Source organism: Sceloporus undulatus, chromosome 3 (genome assembly GCF_019175285.1).
Source record: "Sceloporus undulatus isolate JIND9_A2432 ecotype Alabama chromosome 3, SceUnd_v1.1, whole genome shotgun sequence".
Lineage (NCBI taxonomy): Eukaryota > Metazoa > Chordata > Lepidosauria > Squamata > Phrynosomatidae > Sceloporus > Sceloporus undulatus.
Window position 1 is genome coordinate 272,810,540 of NC_056524.1, and position 23,666 is coordinate 272,834,205.

General features: G+C 44.7%; 1 protein-coding gene across 1 annotated transcript in view; it reads right to left on the reverse strand.

Annotated features, from left to right (window-relative positions):
• The window catches only part of LOC121927217 (solute carrier family 12 member 9-like), a 142,251-nt gene extending 118,976 nt beyond the window's left edge, over positions 1 to 23,275 (reverse strand). Inside the window, 1 exon segment of the mRNA XM_042460878.1 lies at positions 23,034 to 23,275. Coding sequence (XP_042316812.1) covers positions 23,034 to 23,220 — 187 coding nt within the window. The 5' untranslated portion in view covers positions 23,221 to 23,275.
• Between the last annotated feature and the right edge of the window lie 391 nt (positions 23,276 to 23,666).

Consider the following 23,666-nt stretch of genomic DNA (forward strand, 5'->3'; position numbering starts at 1 on the left):
CTTTATCCCAGGGATTCAACCATCCCTGGCTTGAAAATACCCAGAAGATATAAATTCCAAAAAAGCAACAACTTTGATGTTGCTATTTTATATAACGGGATGTCTTTTACTATGCTGTTATATTGAATGGGACTGGGCATCCACAGATTTTGGTATCCCTGGGTGAGTCCTGGGTCTCGACCACCAACCCAGTTGTACAAGGATCTGGATTGTCCACCGCTCCTAAGTCTTTGCTCCTTTTCCTGCGAACACTAACTAGTGTTCCTAATGATATTGTGACATCTCTAGAACATGCTGGCTCCAAATTGAAAGTGGGGACCCTAAATCAGTGTGGTATGCGGCTGTGCTAATATATATAGAGAGAAAAGTTTTGGCAAGTTCTGCTTACACAAGGAAACAAAAGGACTGACTATATTTGGGCAGGAGGAGCCCAGGATGCAGGCTTTGAATGTTTGCCTTGGGTTTCAAAAAAAGATAAACCCACTCCCTACACTGCCATTATGTTTAAAAACAAAGAGCCGTCAAAGAAGAAAAATGCTATGCCTAACTCAACCCTTCCAGTTTCTGCTTCACGCAGAACGTTTCAGAGGAAACAGCCTCCCACACATGGAGGTTGCCAGTTGGGACTGTCGATCCTGACCGTTTCTGGCCAAAAACTGAGACCTCGTCATTGGGCCCATCATCTTGAATCGCCCCGAAGTGAAAACAATGATGACATTACAAGCACTGCAGAGAGAAAAGAAACAAAGCCTTTACAAGACACCAAATAAATAAAGCTGCTTCGAGTCAGCAGTGGAGGGTATGGTGGGTTTTCAATGATGCAGCATCCTAGAGCCAGAACCAACCAGGACCACCCCCCCATGACGCCAGTCCTTAGGCATGGAGCGTTGCTTTTGTGCGTACTTCTGGACTCTTAGGACGCATTCATCATTGAAACACTATACCTTCACTGGTGACCGAAAGCAGCTTTTATTTTGGCTTTAAACGGCCAAAATCCCCACCATTAATAACTTCTGTGACAGCAGCAGTTCTGTTACCAAAAATCAGTTTGAAGAAAGCCGTCTTTGGGTGGAAGAGGATTTGGGGTGAAAATTATGAATTTTGGTATTCGACTCATGGACATGCTGAGAGTAAAACTTAGGGGCCCTTGCCTTTCACCACTCTACACAGAGAAAGGGGTTGCCCCATGAATAAAATGGCCCTGGCTTCTGCAGCCAATTTTTGACTGAAATTGCTAGACTTATACATTCATCCCTCCACATTTGCTGGGGACCCCCGTCAATGTGGAAAAACCACAAATAACAAAAACACTCTATTTTTTTACCTGAGATAACACCTCTCTAGGACTCTCTAGGTCCTCCAGGGCAACTCTGTGGTCAACATCTGCCAGACATTGACCATGGAATTGTGCTGGAGGAGCTACAAAGGCCTAGCGGAGCGTTCTCTCTAGGAATCTCCAGGTCCTTCACTGCAACTTGTGGTTAAAGTTAACCATAGACTTGTGCTGGAGGACCTAGATATTCCTAGAGAGAATATATTAATAAAATCCGTGAATAATCAAATCCACACAAGTCAAAAACGAAAATGTGGAGGGACGAGTGTACATGAGTATATACAAGAGGTCTAACCCTCCCACAATGTGGCAGCTTTTCATTCCAAGAAGGACAAGGTGGGCCTGAGACCCACTGGGCAGTTTGGGACTCAGGAAGGCACAACATCTGGCCAGATGCATTCATGTCTTTAACTGATAAGCACAATACTCCTTCCTTTAGTCCAAATTTCTTTGGGGGCTATTTCAGGCTCCTGAAGTGTAATAATGAGCCCCTGAGATGGCAATAATTTATTACATCAAAGCAGTATTCTTCAACTTGGCACCCTCTAGATGTGTTGACTACACCACTCATCATCCACAGACAGCATGATCTGCTGGAAAGGGCTGCCTCAGTAGTCAAATGGTCTATTAACTAGCTGGAACGATAAAGGACCCAATGTTAAAACAGGCAGAGTGGAGATATTATTAGTATTATTACTACTAGTACTATTATTGATTCTGTACTTTTACATCTCTCCATCTTCAATTTATCTGACAATTTGAGGTCCATCTGAGGAGGACAGTTGTAAAAACTGCTTAGAAAAATGTATGTATCATGCTTTCAACTCTTGCCAATGCCACAAAAAACGATGATTCCATAAATAACCCTATGTTTTCTGAACATTTCCTGCTTTTTTCAGTGGTTCTGGTAAAGAGCTTCTGCCCACAAACTGTTAACTGGGAAAACAAAATGTGTTCCTCTGCCTAAATTAGACTAGCAAAATGAAGAAAACTTGAGGCAATGAGAAGCATCAGATGAAGGTGTGAAAAGAGACTGGGAACTCAGACCCGTTCTGATAGTGAAAATATGTTTCTGGCGCTCTGTCACGCTGCACAACCGGAACACTTTGACATCACTTTGACTACCATGGCTGTATCCTATGGCATCCTAGGATTTGCAATTTGGTAAGACATTAATAATCTTTTTTGTGGGTTTTTTGGGCTATGTGGCCATGTTCTAGAAGAGTTTATTCCTGATGTTTCACCAGCATCTGTGGCTGGCAACTTTCTCTGAATAAACTCAGGCGAAACGTCAGGAATAAACTCTTCTAGAACATGGCCACAGAGCCGAAAAACCCACAAAAAACAATGGATGCCGGTCATGAAAGCCTTCGACTTCTCATTAATAATCTCATTCAGAGACTTCCTCACAAAACTACAAATCTCAAGATTCCCTATGATGGAGCCATGACAGAGAAAGTGGAATCAAAGTGCTAAACGTTTATATAGTGAAAGAGACCCTGGGCTCAGAACATGATCAGAGGCTGTTGCTGTTGTTGTTGTGTGCCTTCAAGTCACTTCTGACTTATGGTGACCCTATTGCAGGGTTTTCTTGGCAAGGTTTGTCCAGAGGGATTTTCTGACTTTGTTTTCCCAATGAGGCTGAGAGCATGTGACTTCCCCATGGTGACCCAGTGGGTTTCCATGGCTGAGCAGGGGTTCGAACCCAGGCCTCCAAAGTCATCATCAGACTCAGACCACTAAACCACGCTGCTTCAGGGTACCTCTCTAGTTGGTGTACATTTTGTGGATAAAGTAAAATTAAGAGCAGATCTGACATGCTTGACACATGCTCCTTCCATAGACTAAATGACCTTTGGGGATCCCTCCCACAATGTGGCAGCTTTTGATTCCAAGAACAACAACGTGCGCCGATACCTGTTGGGCAGGTTGGGGCTCAGGAAGGCACATCACCTGGCCAGGTGCATTCTTACCCTTAAACAAACTAAAGGGACTTCTTTTAATGGAAACTAGCTTTTAACAAAGGTTAAAGAAACAGCCAGACATTCTTTTAAGCAGGGAGCAAGTCCTTTGTCCACTTTCTCCTCTCTCCTTCTGCTTTGTTGCTGTGTGTCTCTGAGTCATTTCTGACTTATGGTGACTATCATGGGGCTTTCCTGGCAAGTTTCTTTCAGAGGGGGTTTGCCATGGCCATCGTCTGAGGCTGAGAGTGTGTGACTTGCCCAAGGTCACACATTGGGTTTACATAGCCAAGCGCAGAACCAAATTCTGACCTCCAGAGTCATAGTCCAATGCTCAGACCACTAAACCACGCTGGCTCGGTCCAAATGCCACCAGCCAAGTGGCATCACTAGGGGTGTGCGAGGAAAGTGGGCTGCACTGGGGGAGTGAACATGCGGTGGGACAGTGATTCACCATCTGTCCAAGATGGCTGCCCTCCTCTGCCAGCTAGGGTACCCCTGCCATCCACCTGCTATGGCCACTGGGGGAAGTGTAGTGCAATGCTAGACAGCAGCTTCTTCCAGGTTTGGATGGCCTGTTTACCAGGGCAGGAAAGGGAGGTGCATTAAATACGTATATCCAAATATAGAGCCAGCACGGTGCAGTGCTTTGTATGTTGCACTATGACTCTGGATTCCCCAGTTGACCATGAAAACTGTTGGGTGACCTTGGGCGAGTCACATGGTCTCAGCCTCTGTGGATAGCAATGGGCATGGCAAACCCCTCTGAAGAAAGCTCCATGATAGATTTACTTAGAATCATAGAATCATAGAATTGGAAGAGACCGCACGGGTCATCCAGTCCAACCCCCTGCCATGCAGGAAATCCAAATCAAAGCATCCTCACTTAGGGTCACTGTAAATTGCAAACGACTTGGAGGCACAGAGCATCAAAGCACAAGAAGAGAGGAGAAAGTGGAAGACTTGCTCCCTGCTCAAAAGAAGATGCTGTAATACATTTGCCTTCGTGTCGCCATATGTTGGAAATGAATTGAAGGCTCTCAGCCTTAGGGGAAGGCAATGGCAAACCTCATCCAAACAAATCTGGCTAAATTACCCATGATAGATTTGCCTTAGGGTTGCCGTAAGTTGGAAACAACTTGAAGGCACACAACAACAGCAAATGCAAAGCCAGGTATTCCAAAATCCAAAAGAATCCAAAATCGTCTGGTCCCAAGCATTTCAGTTCATGGAGACTCAACCAATATTTTTAAGGATTCAAAGACATAACCATGTTAGTCTGTAGACTCAGTATGTAGAGAGACCTTGTAGCACCTTTGAGACTGACTGAAAGAAAGAAATTGGCAGCATGGGCTTTCACTGAGGATTTTTAAGTTAAACAATGTGGAGACCTCTATGACCAATTTTAAACGTGAACTGTTGCCCCTGGAAATTTCTAGGACAAGGCAGTTCCCTTTTTTGTCTCAGAGAACCTGCCTCGTGGGGGCAGTCTGAGCGAGTGTCAGGCCCCCAAATGGCCTTTTGGGGCCCATACTTTGCCCTAATCTGCAGCTAAGGTTTCTGCCGGTCTGAAGAAATGAGACAACAAAATCATCCGTCCCATTGGGAGGCAAAGTTTGGAAAAGCGATCTGGAGGTGACTAGAAGGCCCAGCAGCACTCTCCAGCAGCCAGCATGTCCTGTGGCTCTGTGGTCAGGGAGATTCTAGGAGCAGAAATCCCCCAAAGGTAACTTTCCCAAGCTCTGCAGTGGTTTCTTCAGATCTGGAAACCTGAGAGACAGCATAGCCAGTAGTGCACATGAGGCTTCAATCCCATCGTCCTGAAGACTGCATGCACAACCTAAAAACCAAACTGCTAAGCCACTTGCTGAGGCCATAGAGTGGAACACAGGAATAATATTAATACTCCAGGGTTGTTGCAAGGATGCCTGAGCTAATATTATGCAAAGCATCATGAAACACTCAACATGGGCTAGACATAAACATTTCTGCGTGAAACAAAAGCCAAAAATGCATTACCTGGAGAGGGACTAATTTGAATAAAGCTTGTGAGCATTCAAGCATAAGGACTGTGATGAGCTACAGCTGCTGGAGATAAAGGCGATAAAGGGGCTTTGCGGGGGAGAGGGGACTAGAGCAACTAAATTAGTTTAGTCTAAGCCTGGGGGAATGTGCTAGCCCTCCTGCTGTTGCTGGACTGCAGCTCCCATCATCCCCAGCCAGCACAGCCAATAGGCAAAAAGTGATGAGGATGGCAGTCAAGAAAGGACCACAAACTCTCTAGCTAGTCTCTTGCAACTCAGCTTAACCAAGGCTGCATCCACACTGGAGAGATAACCTGGTTTGGCACCGCTTTAACTGCCAGAACTCAATGCCGCAGAATTCTGGGATGTATAGTTTTATGAGATATTCAGCCTCCCCCGTCAGAGAGTGCTGGTGCCACAACAAACTACAATTCCCAGAATTCCACTGCATTGAGCCACGCCAGTTAAAGCAGTGTCAAACTGCATTAAATCTGCAGTGCAAATGCAACCCAAGGCTCCTGGAGTATTTTTTAAAATACACTTTTTATCCATTTCCTAAAAACATCAACGTAAAAGAAAGAACATTATGTCCTACATACTGAAAACTTGACAGAAGTTTCTTTTCTTTATACATACTTCCAAAAGTCCTTGATTTTCTACTGTCATTTTAAACTCAATTCCATGTTTCTATCAAATCCTAGAACGGGTAAATAGTTGCTCCTTCCTTGGAACAAGTCCCTTAGGCTTACGTTTGCCTTTATGCTTGTTGACAAAATTGCTTGCGTCTGCTATTGAATTTGTTATTATTTGCAATACATTTTTACAGAGGTTTTTCATCTTTCTTACTCTTGTCCTATTATTCTTAATCTTTTTATTTTTTTAATAACAAAGAGAAGCAATATATATATATATATATAGAGAGAGAGAGAGAGAGAGAGAGAATCATAGAATACAAACACACACACATTTCTTCTCTCTCTAGAGTATATATATTGAACATGTGTAGTACTATATGTGTGTGTGTGTGTGTGTGTGTGTGTGTGTGTGTGTATACAGTTGTATAATTCATGCTAACTGGCGGTCCAGTATTGCTGAATGGAGACTACTCTTTTTCTAATTTATTCATTGCTTTATTATTTAATAAAAATGTCAATCTGTCTATTTCTTTCCTATCGCTAACCTTCTGGACAGAAGGCTGGAATGTAGGGTGTGTCCTGGAAAATGAGGACATCTGGTCAGTCAGCTGATGTTCTTACTCTCGGTCCAGAGGAGGGCAACCAAAAGGGAGAAAGGTCAGGAAACCATGAAGCCCTCTGAGGAGAGACTTAGGGATCTGGGGATGTTTAGCCTGGAGAAGATAAGGTTAAGAAGGGATATGATAGCCCTGTTTAAATACTTGAAGGGATGCCATATTGAGGAGGGAGCAAGCTTGTTTTCTGCTGCTCCAGAGAATAGGACCCGGAACAATGGATGCAAGCTCCAGGAAAAGAGATTCCAGCTCAACATTAGGATGAACTTCCTGATAGTAAGGGCTACTTGACAGTGGAACACACTCCTTCCTCGGAGTGTAGTGGAGTCTCCCTCCTTGGAGGTCTTTAAGCAGAGGCTGGATGGCCATCTGTCAATGGGGATGCTTTCATTGTGAGTTCCTGCATGGCAGAATAAAGGGGTTGGACTGGATCAGGGCCATTCTTGGGGTCTCTTCCAACTCTAGGATACTATAATCCCTCAGCTAAGTTTCTGGCATGGTGACCAGATGTTTTAACTGCAAAGGCAGAGAAGGTGCTGCAAAATATAGGGCATTCAAGAAAAATGTGGGGCACGGCTGAATAAAAGCTGAAAACACTAACAGAAATGTAAATCTATGCTGCTTAGTCCTGCTCAAAATGGAGGACATTTTGAAATTCCTCCTGAAGAGAAAGTAAAGTCTAAGAACATTCTTATAAATATAAATCCTGTATTTATTTTTAATACAGTGCTTTGCAATGAAATGGGAAACTGTCAGATGTAAGACAACGTCAAGCTCAGCATAAGAACAATGTCTTTCTATTTGCCTTTTCTTTTGTTACCACGTTTTTTTCCTCTGAACCTTTGTAGTTTTTTTTAATAGGCAGATCCACTGAGAACCTTTTATAATTTAAAGAACGGTGATAATAGGATGCCTTCTTAAGCAATAATGGAAGGAAACGCATCCTAAGATAAGAGTTAGAAATAGGAAGAAATAGGCTTTTGTTTTATCAAGGACAAGAATATTGTCACTCTGCAATTATGTACCAGAAAATGACAAGCATGTATATGATGCTGTAATCTGTGTTTTATTTTCTCTGTTTTATATGTTATAAATAATAAAAAATAATAATAAATAAATATAAATCCATGCTTCTTAGGCATACTCAAATTGGAGGACATTTTGGAATTCCTCCTGGACACAAGGCTGAAATGTGGGGCTTGCCCAGGAAAAGGAGAGCGTCCGATCGCTGGCTTTCTGGAGCATCACATCTGTAAATCTGTTCTGACAGAAGATGGTCTGCATTTGTATATTTTTAGCAATATTTATATGTTCTTTGGCTCCTTTTACGTCTTATTGGTCGTATTTCGTACGCCGGTCTGCTGCAACTGTAATAAAAATGTTCAGATTGTTCTCTATAAATATGAGGGCATTTGCCCCTTCGCTGGAAAGGCCAGAGTCAGGGACTATGCCAGGAAAACATCCCTTGCCTTCTTCCAAAAAGCAAAACCCCAAGCTCTTATGTCAATGGGAAATTCCTCAGTCTTGAAAGTCCATGGGATTTGCCAGGGAAACTCTCATTTTTGCAAACCACAATCGACAGCCAGAGGAAGGAGGGGAAAAGAAGCCAAAAAACAGGAAGCCGCTTCTTCCGAGAAAGCAATGGGGAAGTCCAAGGTGTTCTCACCCTGGGATATTTTGGTAAAGAATTACTACTATTTCTCTTCGGTCAGTTGGTTTTCTCTTTCGTTTGCCTTGCTTTCTTTTTTCTTTTTTAAAGACAGAATTGCAGGCTGTTCTATGAGAACAGAGGCGGCCCTGTCACAAGATACACATGAGGCAGCCGCCTCAGGGGAACAAATGTGGGACAAGAAACAGTCCATACACTTTAGTTCCAAGGAGGGTGGGCAGCCCAGGAGGAGGGGCTCCTAACTAGTCCCACAGAAATGAAGAGAGCTCTTGAATGGCAGAATGGGGGCATACTTATCAAATCTGCAGATGACACCAAATTAGGAGGAATAGATAACACCCCTGAAGACAGGATCCAAATTCAAAATGGCTTGAATAAACTGGAAAGCTGAGCCAAAGCTAACAAAATGATATTCAACACAGAAAAATGTAAAGTACTGCACTTAGGGTGGGGGGAAATGAAATGTCTAGAGATAAGATGGGAGACACCTGGCTTAAGGAGATTTCTATGTGTGAAAAGGATCTAGGAGTCCTAGTAGATCACAAGTTGGACATGAGTCAACAGTGTGATGCAGCAGCTAAAAAGGCCAATGCAATTTTAGGCTGCATCAATAGAAGTATAGTGTCTAGATCAAGAGAAGTAATTGTGCCACTGTATTCTGCTCTGGTCAGGCCCCACCTGGAATATTGTGTCCAGTTCCACAATTAAAAAAGGACATTGAGAAATTGGAGCGTGTCCAGAGGAGAGCGACTAAAATGGTGAAAGGTCTGGAAACCATTCCCTATGAGGAATGACTCAGGGAGCTGGGTATGTTTAGCCTGGAGAAAAGAAGGTTAAGAGGTGATATGATATCCCTGTTTAAATATTTGAAGGGATGTCATATTGAGGAGGGAGAAAGCTTGTTTTCTGCTGCTCCATAGACTAAGACCTGGAGCAACGGATGCAAGCTACAGGAAAAGAGATTCCAGCTCAACATTAGGAAGAACTTCCTGAGAGTAAGGGCTGTTTGGCAGTGGAAGACACTCCTTCCTCGGAGATTATAGTGGAGTCTCCTTCTTTGGAGGTCTTTAAGGAGAGGCTGGATGGCCATCTGTCAAAGGGGATGCTTTGACTGAGATTTCCTGCATGGCAGAATGGGGTTGGACGGGATGGCCCTGGGGTCTCTGCCAACTCTATGATTCTAAGTTCTCCTACCAAGTCCCACAGAAATGAACAGAGCTCTTGAAGAAAGATCTTTTTCTTTCTAATGGGGCTGAGCAGGAACGCTTCCTGGTGGGATGAGTTGTTGCTGTTGTTGATGTGGGGCTTCAAGTTGCTTCTGACTTAAGGCAACCCTAAAGCAACCCTATCATGGGTTTTTTTTTTGGGGGGGGGGGTTGGCACAGCTTGTTCCTAGGCGGATTGCCACTGCCTTCCTCTTAAGGCTGAGAGAGTATGCCTTGCATTGTATCCAATTCTGGATCGTGGGAAGGAAATATAATATATTAGGCTTCAGGTCCTAACCTCCTCAGCCACTAGAGAATGATGAGAGTTGAAACCCCAAAACATCTGGATGAGTCAGGGAAAGGGGAGATTGGAATAGTTGGGAAAAGCAAGGGGGAATCCTGCAGCCCTACAGATGTTGGTGAACTATAAGTCCCAGCAGTCCTAGTCAGTATATCCAATGTGATGGGGATTGCTTTTCCCAACTATTCCAGGCTCCCTTCCCATTCTTATCCAGATTTTTTGGATTACAACTCCCATCATTCTCTACCTGGTGGCTGTGGAGGAAAGGACTTGTTGACTAATGCATTTGGTAGCTTGCAGAGATGGGGAGGCTGCCTTATATTGCCTCCCCACACCCCAGAATTACTAGAAGGAATTGACATAAAAGCCATGGCATGTTTGATAATCAATATGGCGTAGCAGTCTGAACGTTGAGCCCTGACTCTGAAGACCAGGGTTTGAATCCCTGTTTAGCCGTGAAAACTCACTGGGTGGCCTTAGGCAAGTCACATTCTCTCAGCCTCACAGGAGATGCTTTGATTGAGAGTTCCTGCATGGCTGAATGGGGCTGGACTGGATGGCCCCTGGGGCTTCTTCCAACTCTATGGTTCTATGCTTCTGTGGCTCCATGCTATGGAATTCTGGGAGCTGAACTGGGAAGGAAAGGGCAAATCTCCTCTGAACAAATTCCACCAAGAAAAACCCATGCTAGGTTCACTTTAGGGTCACCATAAAGCAGAAGTAACTGTAAGACACACAACAACAAATGTTTCACAAGAGCATGCGGGTGAAACTGGGATTTTGCAAGAGGTGTGACCCTGTCTGACTCATAGCTCCTTTTCAAGATAACTATACATTACCAAGAAAAACTAATTGGCAGAGAGAAAGGATTAGAGGGAGTCCAGTAAGGGGAGGAGGGGACTATGGTTGGACTGTGGATCTCTTGTCCTTAGGGACTCAGATCACGTCAACAGAGGGTTAGGTTGACCCTGTCTCCAACCACGTGGATCTGGCAAAGAGAGCTCCCCAATTTCACAGCTCAGACTCCACTTTCCCTTAGATCCACTGATGCTGTTGGACTGAAATGTCCAAAATTCCTGACCATTGGCTCCGTTGGGGAGGACCGCTGGGAGATGCAGATCAGCAACATCTTTAGGGCTGCATGCTGCAAGGATCACAATAGCAAAAATACGGAACAGAGAAGAGCCTCCCCAAATAGATGACTTGATGCAAAAAGGTTTACGGTATGAGAGAGACAGATAGACATACACAGATATTACATAACACACCAAAGCAAAAAGTAGAAAGAGAATGGTCCTAGAATATTGGAAAGGAAAACAGGGAGGTAATAAAAAGCTCTTTCAGAATTAGTAAGGCTTCACAAGGTAATAGTAGCTTATGAAAGGACAAATGACAATTTTTAATGTATATATCAGTATATAGGTTTTATATATGTGTGTGTGTTTTAGTGTATAAAACACATACACACAAATATATATATATATATATATATATATATATATATATATATAGATAGATACATGTATATATGCATGCATAGATACACATTCATGGAGAAGAACAACCCTAACCAAGGAGGAGTCAATGAGTTATACAAATCTGTTTAAGTTTGCATACAGATATGGAGAAACAGAAAACAACTTTGTTGTTATTCTTTCTTTTGATGTTATAGATACATTCAGGTTGTGAGCCAGGTATCTGAGTTTGGCTGAGCTAAAGGAACTAATCTATGTATTTAGAAGGCCGAAGGCTTGGGAGTCAACTGAGAAGATGACAAATAACAATACAATCTTTGAGTGGACAAGAAGAAGGAGACAACTATGTTTTTCCTGATGCAGCCTAGAAACGTATTGGTTTTTTAAGCTGCTACATCCTACTGGGCAGTTCAGCAACATCTGGAGGGCTGCATGACTTCCCCATCCATGTGCTGAACACAAAAGTGTTCTTTTCCTGCAGACAGACTAGAGTGCAAATAGGAGGTGACGATCCAGAGACAAGAAATGCCCTTAAGCCCAAGTCCTAAGGTGGCAAGGATAGTTGTCAAGCCATAGGCTGAGTTATCCCAAAGTTAAAGAAGCCTTGAAAGGTGGAATTAAAGATATTCATGAAAAATGTGGCTATGGATGGCTATTTGTCACAACGAATGCACGCTCCCTCCAATATCACTGCAATATGCATCTCAGTGCCTATTACTGGAGAAAGTATCCCAGTTCCTAATTTGGGGCTGTTGTTGTGTGCTTTCAAGTCGTTTTTGAGTTATGGGGTTTTCTGAGACAGAGAGTGTGACTTGCCCAAGGTGACCCAGTGGGTTTCCAAGGTCAAGCGGGGATTCAGGTCCTTGTCTCCAGATTCATGCTCCAATGCTCAAACTGTTAAACTCCACATGTGGAATTGTAAAACAACAAATTGACAAACAAATGCACTGCACATTTCACACTCATAGCCCTGCATGCGCAACTGGGCTTCCATGACCTTGACTGCACAACGGACAGGACTGTCCAACTGCTACCATAAGGAAACTTAGACCCCATACAGACAGGCTAAAATAAAGCTGCTTCAGGTCACTTTGGAGATATGTCCTAAGAGTCCGGAAGCCACGCCAAAGCCATGCTCCATTGCTAAGGAGTGAAGCGTGGCTTTGGCGCGGCTTCTGGACTCTTAGGACGCAAGCATCATTAAACAACATATCTCCAAAGTGACCCAAAGCAGCTTTATTTTAGCCTGTCCATACAGGCCCTTAAGTATGTCTAAAAAGCCAACAGGATTACAGTTTATGAGTGAGAGAGAGAGAGAGGGCAAGACCCCTGTGCTCTCCATGTATGCTTTCCATTGACATATGATGAAACTTTTTGGAAAGGGAATGCTAGACGAAAAGGTTGGCAGAAGTTAAATCAGTAGCAACTGTTGCAGATTAGCAAGAACGCCTGGCTTCAATTTCCCTGCAGAATTAGTCCTCTGCAATAAAAACAAAGGAGTCTTGCAGCACCTTGAAGACTAGCACACTTTATTGTGCCACCCAGTTCTGTAGATTATAGAGATGCATGAAGACGGCTTGAATTGGCTGGTTATCATATCCATGTTTGCCTAAAGCAAGTGAGTGGGAGGACTGCCATCAGAAGGAACTGCAATGCAAAAAGTTCAGACAGGACTCTGATCTGAAGGAGGTTGAATGGAAAATTTCAAAGACCAATTGAAACCTAAAACAGCTGAACAAAATTTGCTGAAGAATTCAGCTTTATCTCCTGTGGCCTGAAAAGAGACAAAGTTATCTCACTTCAAATGCTAATCAGCATCTTTGCAAGGATGATTCTTTGTTAATGGCCATTGTTTAAGGTATTTTTACTGCCTGGCCTTTTAAAAATTTCTATTTCACAGGCTCTTATTTTTCAGGACCCACCAGTGTTTCTGCAGAATTTGAACTCCAGCTCTCATACCTATATTAGGAAAATGTCTTCAAAGAAACAACATGACATAGACATTTGTGGTTGTTGTATACAGAATGCACAAAGTTTTTCACCATCATACATGTGTCAGTCTGCTTATTCCAGCTAGGATGTCTATGTTACCTCCTAGCCACTGTTTATTAAATGACCATTGTTAAGATAATGATCAATCTAGTCACCTTTCAGATTTCATATCTCTTCTTTTCCCTTCCCACATCAGCATGTGTGCAATATTTGGCCAAGTGAAGCAACATTCTTTGCTTCCGATGAAATAGATTGCAGTCCAGGAACACTTAAATAAAACATGTAGGGCTTAAAGGTAAGGTCTTCTCACCCAACTGCTGTTTGTTAATGACCATTGCCAAGGTAGTTGCCACTAGCTTCCAATAAAATGTGTTCATCTTCAGGCCCTAAAGTTTAAGAGGACAGCCAGTCTGCTGCAGGTTTTTTGACTAGCATTCTGCAAACTGCAGTCCGATTCCCTGCTCAGCCATGGAAGCCAGCTTGGTGCACTTGGTCAAGTCACACTCTCTCAGCCGGAGAGGAAGGCGATGGCAAACCCACTCTGAATAAACCTTGCCAAGAAAACTCCACAACAGGTTTGCTGAGGGTCGTCATGATTCAGAAATGACTTGGAGACATACAACACACAACAACCACATGCATCTGAGGAAGTAGGTTTAAGTCTACTAAAGCTCATACAACCAGCTGCTTTCTTTCAGTTGGTCTCAAAGATGCTACAAGATCCCTTTGCATACTAAAAAGATGATGATGTCCTCAAATGAGAAGTTCAAGTACAGGACATGAATACAGAAACATAGGACCTCAGGGCTGGAATGGACTCAAGGGCCATGTGGTCCAGCTCCCTGCCACTAGAGAAATGTTCAGTTAAAGCACTCTGACCCATGGCCACTCAGCCTCTTTCTAAGACCCACCATTCCTCTATTGAACAGATGCACCTGCATCCTCCTGCTCATCTTCTTGTTTTCAATTAACAAAGTCTTCAGACTCCCTGAATGTGCATGTTCTGGAACCATAATCAGAGCTCAGAAAAGTTACTTTTTGGGCTACAGTTCCCAAAAGCTCTCCTTCCAGTAGTTAGTATGCAAAAGGATCTTGCCTCACCTTTGAGACAAATCATGCAGAAGAAGTTGTAGCATAAACTTTTACAGACTTGGCCATGCATCTTGGGCATGCATCTGAGGAAGCAGACCAAGACTATGAAAGATCATGCAGCAACTTCTTTCACACAGTTAGTCCCCTTGCTACAAGATCCCTTTGCGGGCTGATTTTCCAGGCCAACATGGCTATGGCTTTGAATTCTAGCAACAATAAAGTCTAAGATGACACCAAGTCGATTCCAAACATTTCCCTTCTTCTGTCTTACTGACACTTTCTTCCCAGAATCTTGGAGGGAGGACAGTAACAAACAAAAAGGGGACGTGATGCATGGAGTCTATTTCACTTATTAAAATACTTTCATCCCTGCCCTGAGTCCTTGGATTTTAGGGCAGCGTGCAATAAAATCAGATTAAAACAAAAACAATCATTTTAAAATGTCAAAAGCATATTAAGTCATTTAGCACTTAAGATAAAAATAGTTAGAACAGCTTAAAACCATGCAAACCATAGTGCAAATTGGATGAAATCAGTTTAGGCCAGAAGACTTCCATAAAAAGCCATGTTTTGACACAGAGTGACCAGATGACCTAACCGCAAAGGAGAACACTTTGCACACAAAATATAGGACACTAAAATGTACCAAACAAAACCTATAAACACTAATATCATGCTTCTTAGTCATGCTCATAATGGAGGACATTTTGGAATTCCTCTTGGACAGAAGGCCGAAATGTTGGACACGTCCTGGAAAAGGAGGACGTCCGGTCACCCTGATTTGACAAGATCACACTACACTGTTCTAGAGCTATTGTATCAATTTAATTACTATAGGCGCGTTACAGACCAGCCAGTGAGGCGCTGTCGTTACGCACGAGGGGCGGCGCTTCCTGGCGCACCTTGCCCCTCGTGCGTAACGAGTACATCAAAATGGTGGCGCCACATACAGATGGGTGCCACCATTTTGACGTCGTGGACACACATCGTCAATGTCGTGCACCGGAAGTGGCGCCGCAAGTGCGTGCCTTGCGCCTTCACTTCCGGGGCGCAGGAAGAAGCGCCATTCTTTCTTACTGTGCCCAGGAACCGCACGGTTTGGCTGCTGTGGTTCCCGGACGCAGCAACCAGCAGCTGCGCGAGACCACCCGTTTTGGGCAGTCTGTAACGCACCATAGTTTTCCAAGTGGAAACTGCTATGCTGAGTAAAATGTGGACTGGACTGAACTTGGCCAATTGTATATTCTGCAAAAGATTAAATGATAGCCAATCGTCCTCCAGGGATTCCTGCCTAACTTAATGGAAATCAATCCAAACATTGTATAAAGGAAACCATTCAATTTAAGCCCAACTGTTCTCTAACAAAAGCTGCCAGCCACTATATACAGATTTATATCCAGTTTCGACAGACAGAAATACAACTGGCTCTCCTTGCACCGGCCAGTGAAAACTCTTCTATTCCAACAGGCTTTTAGGAACTGACAAGAGAAGAAAAAGGGAACTATAGGTCCTGACTTACACAACTGATAACCAACCAAGTCAGGGAATAATATTGTAAATACATATACACACCCTTACACACACTATGCATCAATGGAAAAGGTCAATTTCTCATAAATCCACATAAATAGTCAATGTTTCATATTAAATACACAATCCATATGTCTGTGCGCTGTGTGCCTTTGAGTCATTTCTGGCTTATGGCGACCCTAAGGCAAACCAATCATGAGGTTTTCTTGGCAAGATTGGTACAGAGGAGGTATGCCATTGCCTTTCCCTGAGGCTGAGAGAGTGTGACTTGCTCAAGACCATCCAGTGTATTTCCAGAGCCAAACAGGGATTCGAACCCTGGTCTCCAGAGTCACAGTCCAACATCCAAGCCATGACACCACACTTACTCTCACATAATGCATACAATTAATAAAGGCACAATAGATGTGAAGGTCCATTGGGCATGAATTTTTTCACAGATAGAAAATTAATGCTCACCGGTGTAAACAATGCAACATTAGAACAAACGTTTATTCCCTTTTTGCAAGCCCACTCTAGGGCTATATATCTATTTTAGGCATTGTAAATTAAAGGGAGGCTGCATTTGCACTGCAGAAATCATCTAGTTTGACACCACTTTAGCTTCCATGGTGCAATGCTATGGAATCCTGGGATCTGTACTTTGTTGTGGCACCAGAACTCCCTGACAGAGAAGGCTGAATGTCTCACAAAACTACAGTTCCCAGAATTCCACAACACTGAGCCATGGCAGTTAAAATGGTGTCAAACCGGAATATTCCTGCAGTGCAGATGCGGCCAGAGTTTATATGCAGGAGAAGCATAAATATATCTCTTAAAGGAAATTTAGTTATGGTGGAATATAACCATCAGTTGGGGGCTGGAAGTCCATACTTTTGTTGTTCAGTTGAGTTTCAAGTTTTGTTGTTATGTATATTTGTTTTTAAGATACAGTTTAAAACATAGGTGTGGTTGTGTCTACAAGAACTGTCTACAGTTCTATGATTTTATGTTTCTATGCGTTTATGTTTCATTTAATATTAATAGTTTTTTTTTTAAAAAAAGGAAACTACTGTAGTTTAGAAAAGAGGAAAAGAAAAGAGGAGACTAGGGTTGCGTCCGCATCCGAGAAATAATTCAGGTTGACAATACTTTAACTGCCGTTGCTCAAGTGCTATGGAATTCTGGGAGCTATAGTTTTGTGAGACATTTAGCCTTCTCTGTCAGAGAGCTCTGGTGCCACAACAAACTACAATTCCCAGAATTCAACAGCATGGGGCCATCGCAATTAAAGTAGTGTCAACCTGGATTATTTCTGCATTGCAAATGCAGCCTAAGAGATGATATGAGAGCCCTGTCTCATGGAAGATGAAGCAAGCTCCTTTTCTGCTGCTCCAGATACTAGAGGATGGCTTCAAATGACAAGAAAAGGGATTCCACTAAATATTGTATTGGGAAGAGCTTCTTTATTGTCAGAGCCATTTGGAGAGTCAAACAGACTGCCTTGCCGGGTGGTGGACTTTCTCTGGAAGGCTTTAGACAGAGGTTGGATGAGCATCTTTCATAACTATTGTAGTTCTACAGCTGGCCCCCCACATTTGCAGCATTGACTTTTTTGGATTTGATCATTTGCGGTTTTGATTAATACGTTCTCTCTAGGAATCTCTAGGTCCTTCAGAGCAAGTCTGCAATAGGTTGACCATAGAGCTGTGCTGGAGAACTCTAGCCGTTCCTAGAGGAAACACTTCTCTGGGCAATAGTAGGTCTTCCAGCATGATTCTATGATCAACATCTGGCAGATGGTGACCATAGAATGATGCTGGAGGACCTGGAGATTCCTAGAGAGGTGTTCTCCTAGGTAAAAAGGATTATTTGCGGTTTTTCCACATTCGTGGGGGCCCTTTGCTGCCAGCGCCAACAAATGGGGAGAGACCACAGTATTCTCCTGCAAGGCAGGTGTATGACCCTTGTGGCTCCTTCCAACACTCTGATTCTAAAACCAGAAGTGCCTCTTGCTTTTACCAACTATAGCCATTGCTATGACACTCCTTAGTACGTGAAGAGTGACATGAGAAGCTATGCATTATGTATTCATTGTGCTACACACGCAACTCTTCTGCTGAATGGAAACATTGTGCAAGTGAACCGAGACACCCAGTGTGTAACCAAACGCACAATCAAATGTGCATCCATTCACAATATGCATGCATAGCCACACAAAAGGTGCACGAGTGAACCTTATGTGCAATGCCACTTTTGCAACTTTAAATGTTCCACGTTGCAGAAAAATGATCGTTTTTCCATCTGCAAGGAAACTTACACAAGGGTAAGACACCCCCCCAAAATCACAAAACCCTTGCAGAGAAACCACTAAAAAAAGTAAAGAAACTCCAGAGGAAAGACTGGTCTTTTTGCTCTCACCCAAAGGCAGAAAAAGCCTCACTGATTTCCTCCTAAAGGACAAAAATCAAGGCAACCTTCTTTGCGGAGGGCAAGGAAATTGATGACTTTTTTAACTTCTCTGCTGAGATGGTGTGAACTCGCAGTGAACTTCCAGGTGGCCCAGATGGTGTGAACTCTTCCTGAGAAGGTGCCTTAATCCAATTTTGGTCCCAGTCCAGAATGAATAAATAAGTCCATCTCTTGCACCGCCTCCCTATGCGCTTAATTAATGCCATGTAGCAATGCTCCATTCCAATGGAAAAGCGACATTAATCAAGACATGCAGAGACTATAATGACTGCAAAGACCCCTGGCTGGCCCACAGAAATGAAAAACCTGATTTTTATTGCCCACAGCACTTCCAAGCTCAGCCATTTCCATTTTCTCAGTTGCCATCACAATTTTGGCAAGAGAATGTCTTATCTCCAAATGTATAGGGGAAAGAAGCAGGTAGGCTTCACTGTTTGTTCCCTTTTTACAATCCCACTAAGGCTATACAGTATATTTATTTATTGTAAATGAAAGAGACTGTATCCATGCGACAGAAATAATCCAGTTTGATACCACTGTAAGTGCCACGGATCAATGCTATGGAATTCTGGATTACGTGTGCCTTCATTTCCGACTTTAGCTGACCCTACATGGGAGTTTTCTTGGCAAGTTTCATCGCAGGAGGTTTGCCCTTGCCATCCTCTGAGGCTGAGAGTTTGTGACTTGCCCAAAGCCACACATTGGGCTTCCATGGCCAAGCTGGGATTTGAAACCTGATCTCCAGAGTCCAATGCTCAAACCACAACACCAGGCTGGGTTGCCTCAATATATTGTAGGAACAGCAAAAATTTCAGTGACTCAGGAAGAGATCTGTGTTCAAAACCCCACTCTGCCACCCATTTGCCCTATGGCCTTGGACAAGTCCCAAGCCTTTCCCCTCCGTCTCTTAAGTAGCAGATGGATGGTGGCATCTCTTCTGGAAAGAGTGGGCATTTTAGGAGTGAGACTGTAGCAATAATGCAGTTTGATCCCACCTTAACTGTCATGGATCTATCCCAGAATCTGGGATTTGTAGTTTTGTGAAGCACCAGCACTCTTTGACAGTGAAAGTTAAAGTCCTTCTAAAACTACTAATCTAAGAATTTCAGTTTTTAGCCTGGAGAAGAGAAGGTTAAGAGGTGATATGGGAGCCCTGTTTAAATACTTGAAGGGATGGCATATTGAAGTGGGAGCAAGCTGGTTTGCTGCTGCTCCAGAGACTAGGACCCAATGGAGCAATGGATGCAAGCAACAGGAAAAGAGATTCCAGCTCAGCATTAGGAGGATCTTCCTGAGAGTAAGGGCTGTTCGACAGTGGAACAAAATTCCCTGATTGGAGAGTGATAGAGTCTCCTTCCTTGGAGGTCTTTAAACAGAGGCTGGATGGCCATCTGTCGGGGATGCTTAGATTGAGAATTCCTGCATGGCAGAAGGGAGTTAGACTGGATGGACCCTGTGTTTATTCGTAACTGTTTTAAAAGACTGACAAAATGATAAAGATACAATTGTAAAGATACTGTTAACAATGGGAGTTTGAAACACCTTTAGGACTGAGTTATGCTGCATCCACACTGTTTGACACCACTTTAACGGTTGTGACTCTCTCCCACAGAATCCTGGGATCTGTAGTCTGGTGAGGTGCCAGAGCTCTCTGAAAGACAACGCTGAATAGGCCACCAAACTACAAATCCCAGGATTGCACCAGATGGAGCTTCAACAGTTGAAGTGGTATCAAGGCGCTTTAATTCTGCAGTGTGAATCCAGCCTAACTCAGTCCAAAAGGTGCTACAAGGTCCCTTGGTTAGCTTTATCTTTACAATTGTATCTTTATCATTTTAGAAGCCTTTTAAAACAGTTACGCAGAAACACTTTTAATACGATTCTTTTGATAGGAAACTTTTGCATCGTTTTAATTGGATTTGGCTTGACTCCTACGGTGACATGTCCTAGATCCCAGACTGGAATAAAATGAGGATCTAAAATTAATTAGACAGCGTGGGTTAGTGGTTTGAGCATTGGACTCTGGAGATCAGGGTTCGAATCCTGGCTCAGCCATGGAAACTAATCACCTTGGGCAAGTCACACTCTCTCAGCCTCAGAGGATGGCCATGGCAAAAAAAAAACTGTCAACAAAACCCGGTGATAGGGTTTGCCTTAGGGTCACCATAAGTAGGAAACAACCACAAAACCCACAAACCAACAGCATTAGAATCACAGAATCCTAGAATCCTAGTTGGAAGAGACCCCAAGGGCCATCCAGTCCAACCCCATTCTACCATGCAGGAAATCTCAATCAAAGCATCCCTGACAAATGGCCATCCAGGCTCTGCTTAATTAATGCTGTAAATAAATAGATAAACATAAAAACAAACCCCTTTGACCCTCCTTATGCTGTTGGACTCCAACTCCCATCAGCCTGGGCGATGGTGAGGCACAGTGGGAGTAGCAGTCTATCTACTTCTGTAGATCTCCCTGACCTCTGTTATGCCGACCCTGCAAAGTAGGTCAGTGTAACAAACCAGCTCCTCCTGGAAAGAAAGATCATTCATTCCTAGCGTTGGCTTGCCAAAAGCCACCTGGCCAGTTCTGGACTGAAGCGATGTTTAAACTACTTTGAGGCTGCATCCACACTGGAGAAATAACCTGGTTTGGCACCGCTTAGACTGCCCTGGCTCAAGGCTATGGAATTCTGGGAGCTGGAATTTGTTGCGGGGCCTTCCTTCCTTAAGCTCTGCTCCACTTGGCCCCACAACAAACTCCAACTCCCAGAATTTCACAGCCTTGAGCCAGGGCAGTAAAAGCGGTGCCAAACCGGGTTATTTCTCCAGTGTGGATGCAGCCTCAGACAGTAAGCAATACAGACGCTCAAGCTGCATCCGCACTGCAGAAATACTCCAGTTTGATGCCACTTTAACTGCCCCCTGGCTCTCTGCTAGGGAATGCTGGGAATTGTGGTATCTGAAATGAGTCTCTCACAAGTCTACAGTTCCCAGAATTCCCTAGCACTGAGCCATGGCAGTTAAAGGATGCATTCCCACTTCCCAACAAATTGCTGTGGGATCCAAATGGATGGATCGGTTCAGAGTGGAGTGTGGCTCACACTACATTTGCCCCGGTCGCATTTTCTTGCTGTAAAATAAAGTAAAATAGCCCATTTGTGGTTCATGGTGACGAATGAATCGGTTCAAAATGGACGCACTCCGGCTGACGGAAGGGTAAAATTAAATCGATTCCAATCCGCATCCGGTGCACATTTGCGCAGAATTGGTTTATTGAAAATGACACAGAAAAAGTCAGCATCAAAAAGACGGGGGTTAAATGAGTCTGGCGCATGACCCCCCTCCCTGATTCGCTTTGAGTGTGAACCAGGGTCATTTAAACCACTTCACACCAAGTTGGGAACCAGTTTAAAACCTAATGGGAATGAGGCCCTTAAGGTGGCATCAAACTGGATTATTTCTGCAGTACAGACGTGGCCTGACTCTGGAGACCAGGGTTTGAATCCCTACTTCAGAAAGTTCTAAACCACTAACTCTTAGTTTATAGGACAGGAAAGGTTTAGCTGTTTGGATGTTGGACTAGGACTCTGGAGGCCAGGGTTCAAATCCCTGCTCAGCCATGAAAACCCATTGGGAGGCCTTGGTTAAGTCACACTCTCTCAGCCTCAGGAGAAGGCAATGGCAACACTCCCTCTGAGCAATTCTTGCTACTGAATCCCCAGGATAGGTTTGCCTTTGGGTCGCCATAGCTCAGAAAACACTTGAAAGTATACAACAACAACAACAACAACAACACAGCAATTCTTCTGTCTTAACTATCCTTAGGAGTTGACCTTTCCTGATGAGGGTTTTAAAACTCAGAGATGGGGGGGGAGAGTTTTCCCATTTTGGACTGCAACACCCAGCATCCCCTGTCCCTGGAGGAAGGGGAGCATGGGGTTTGTAGTGGTGGGGAGGTTCGAACGTTGGCCTCTGGCTCTGGAGAAGGAGGTTCAAATGGTCCCCCTTGGGCTCCGAAAGGCCCCCTGAGGCAGGTCCCACTCTCTCAGCCTCAGAGGAAGGCAAGGGCAGCAGCAGGCCTTCTCTGGACCGCTCTTGCCAAGGAAGGCCAGCAGCAGGGGCTTCAAGGCACACAACAACAACAACCACCACAAGAAGGCGGGCTATCAATACAAAGGCAGAACTAGCCCCACTTCAACATGGTAAAGAGGGGGAAGCTTTCTTGCCCTCTTCTTCTCGTTTTCAGACCCTGCCTGGCTGGGAAAGTCCGGCTCCTAACTTTGCTTTTCTATCTGTTGCTCTCTCGAACTAGACAGAGAGCTATGAACTCTGGTTTGATATTCAGCATGGTTTGGGTGTGTGTGTGTGTGTGTGTGTGTGTATACACCCCCCCCCCACACACACACACACCCTGCCATCCTGTGCTGCTGCTGCTGCTGCTACTGGCCTTTCTGCCCAGGAAGGAGGGAAGACTCAACAGCCCCTGACTCGGGCTGCCTTCGGGACTCAGCGCTGCGCAGAAACAGACACCCTCTTCGCCAAGCGGAGCCCCAGGACTGCAACTCCCAGAATCCCCTGGCCCTCCGGGAGGAGGGGAAGATGGGCCTGGCAATCCTTTCTTCCCAAGAAAGGTCTTTCCTTCTTTCTCTCTCTTTCTTTTCCTTTCCCTTGTCTTTCTCTTTCTCCCCTGGCCTTCCCTCTCTCTCTCCCTCCGGCCGAGGCCCCTTTGCTGCTGTTGCTCTGCTCACCCACCGAGGCGGAGGAAGAGGACCACGCTGAACATGGCCAGCAGGGTCGGGATGACCACCCCGAGGCAGGTGGGCAGCTTGCGCCCGGAGCCTGGCCCTGGCCCTGGGCCCCCCCCGGGCTCCTCCCGGGAGGAGAGGCTGCTGCACAGGCGGTAGGCCAGGAGGGGGCTCCGCTCCGAGGAGGAAGCCATGCCCGGCACCGGCAGCAGCAGCAGCAGCAGCAGGAGAAGAAGCCCTGGCCCCGGCTGGCTGCCCTCCTCTCCGCCCAAGAAGGGCCCAGCAGCAGGTCCCCGCCCCGCAGCCTCCGCCCCCGGCCGGGCCTCCTGGCCACCAGCCCCAGCTGAGCCCTGGCTGCCTCTGCCTCTGCCGTGCAGGAACTCTCCCTCGAAGGCGTCTGCTCCACTCCCAGGAAGCGCTTCCAAAGATCTCTTCTCCTGGAGCTGGCCTCCATTGCTCTCTGGCTTCTCTGCAGCAGAAAACAAGCGGCTCCCTCCCTCCTCCCTAGGACCCCCTTCAAAGACTCAAACTGGGCGACCATAGAACAACAACAACAACAACCAGCAGCGTTTCTGGATGTTTGTGGGTCTTGGGGGCTCTGTGGCCGCCATGTTCCAGAAGAGTTTCCTGCCGGTGTTTC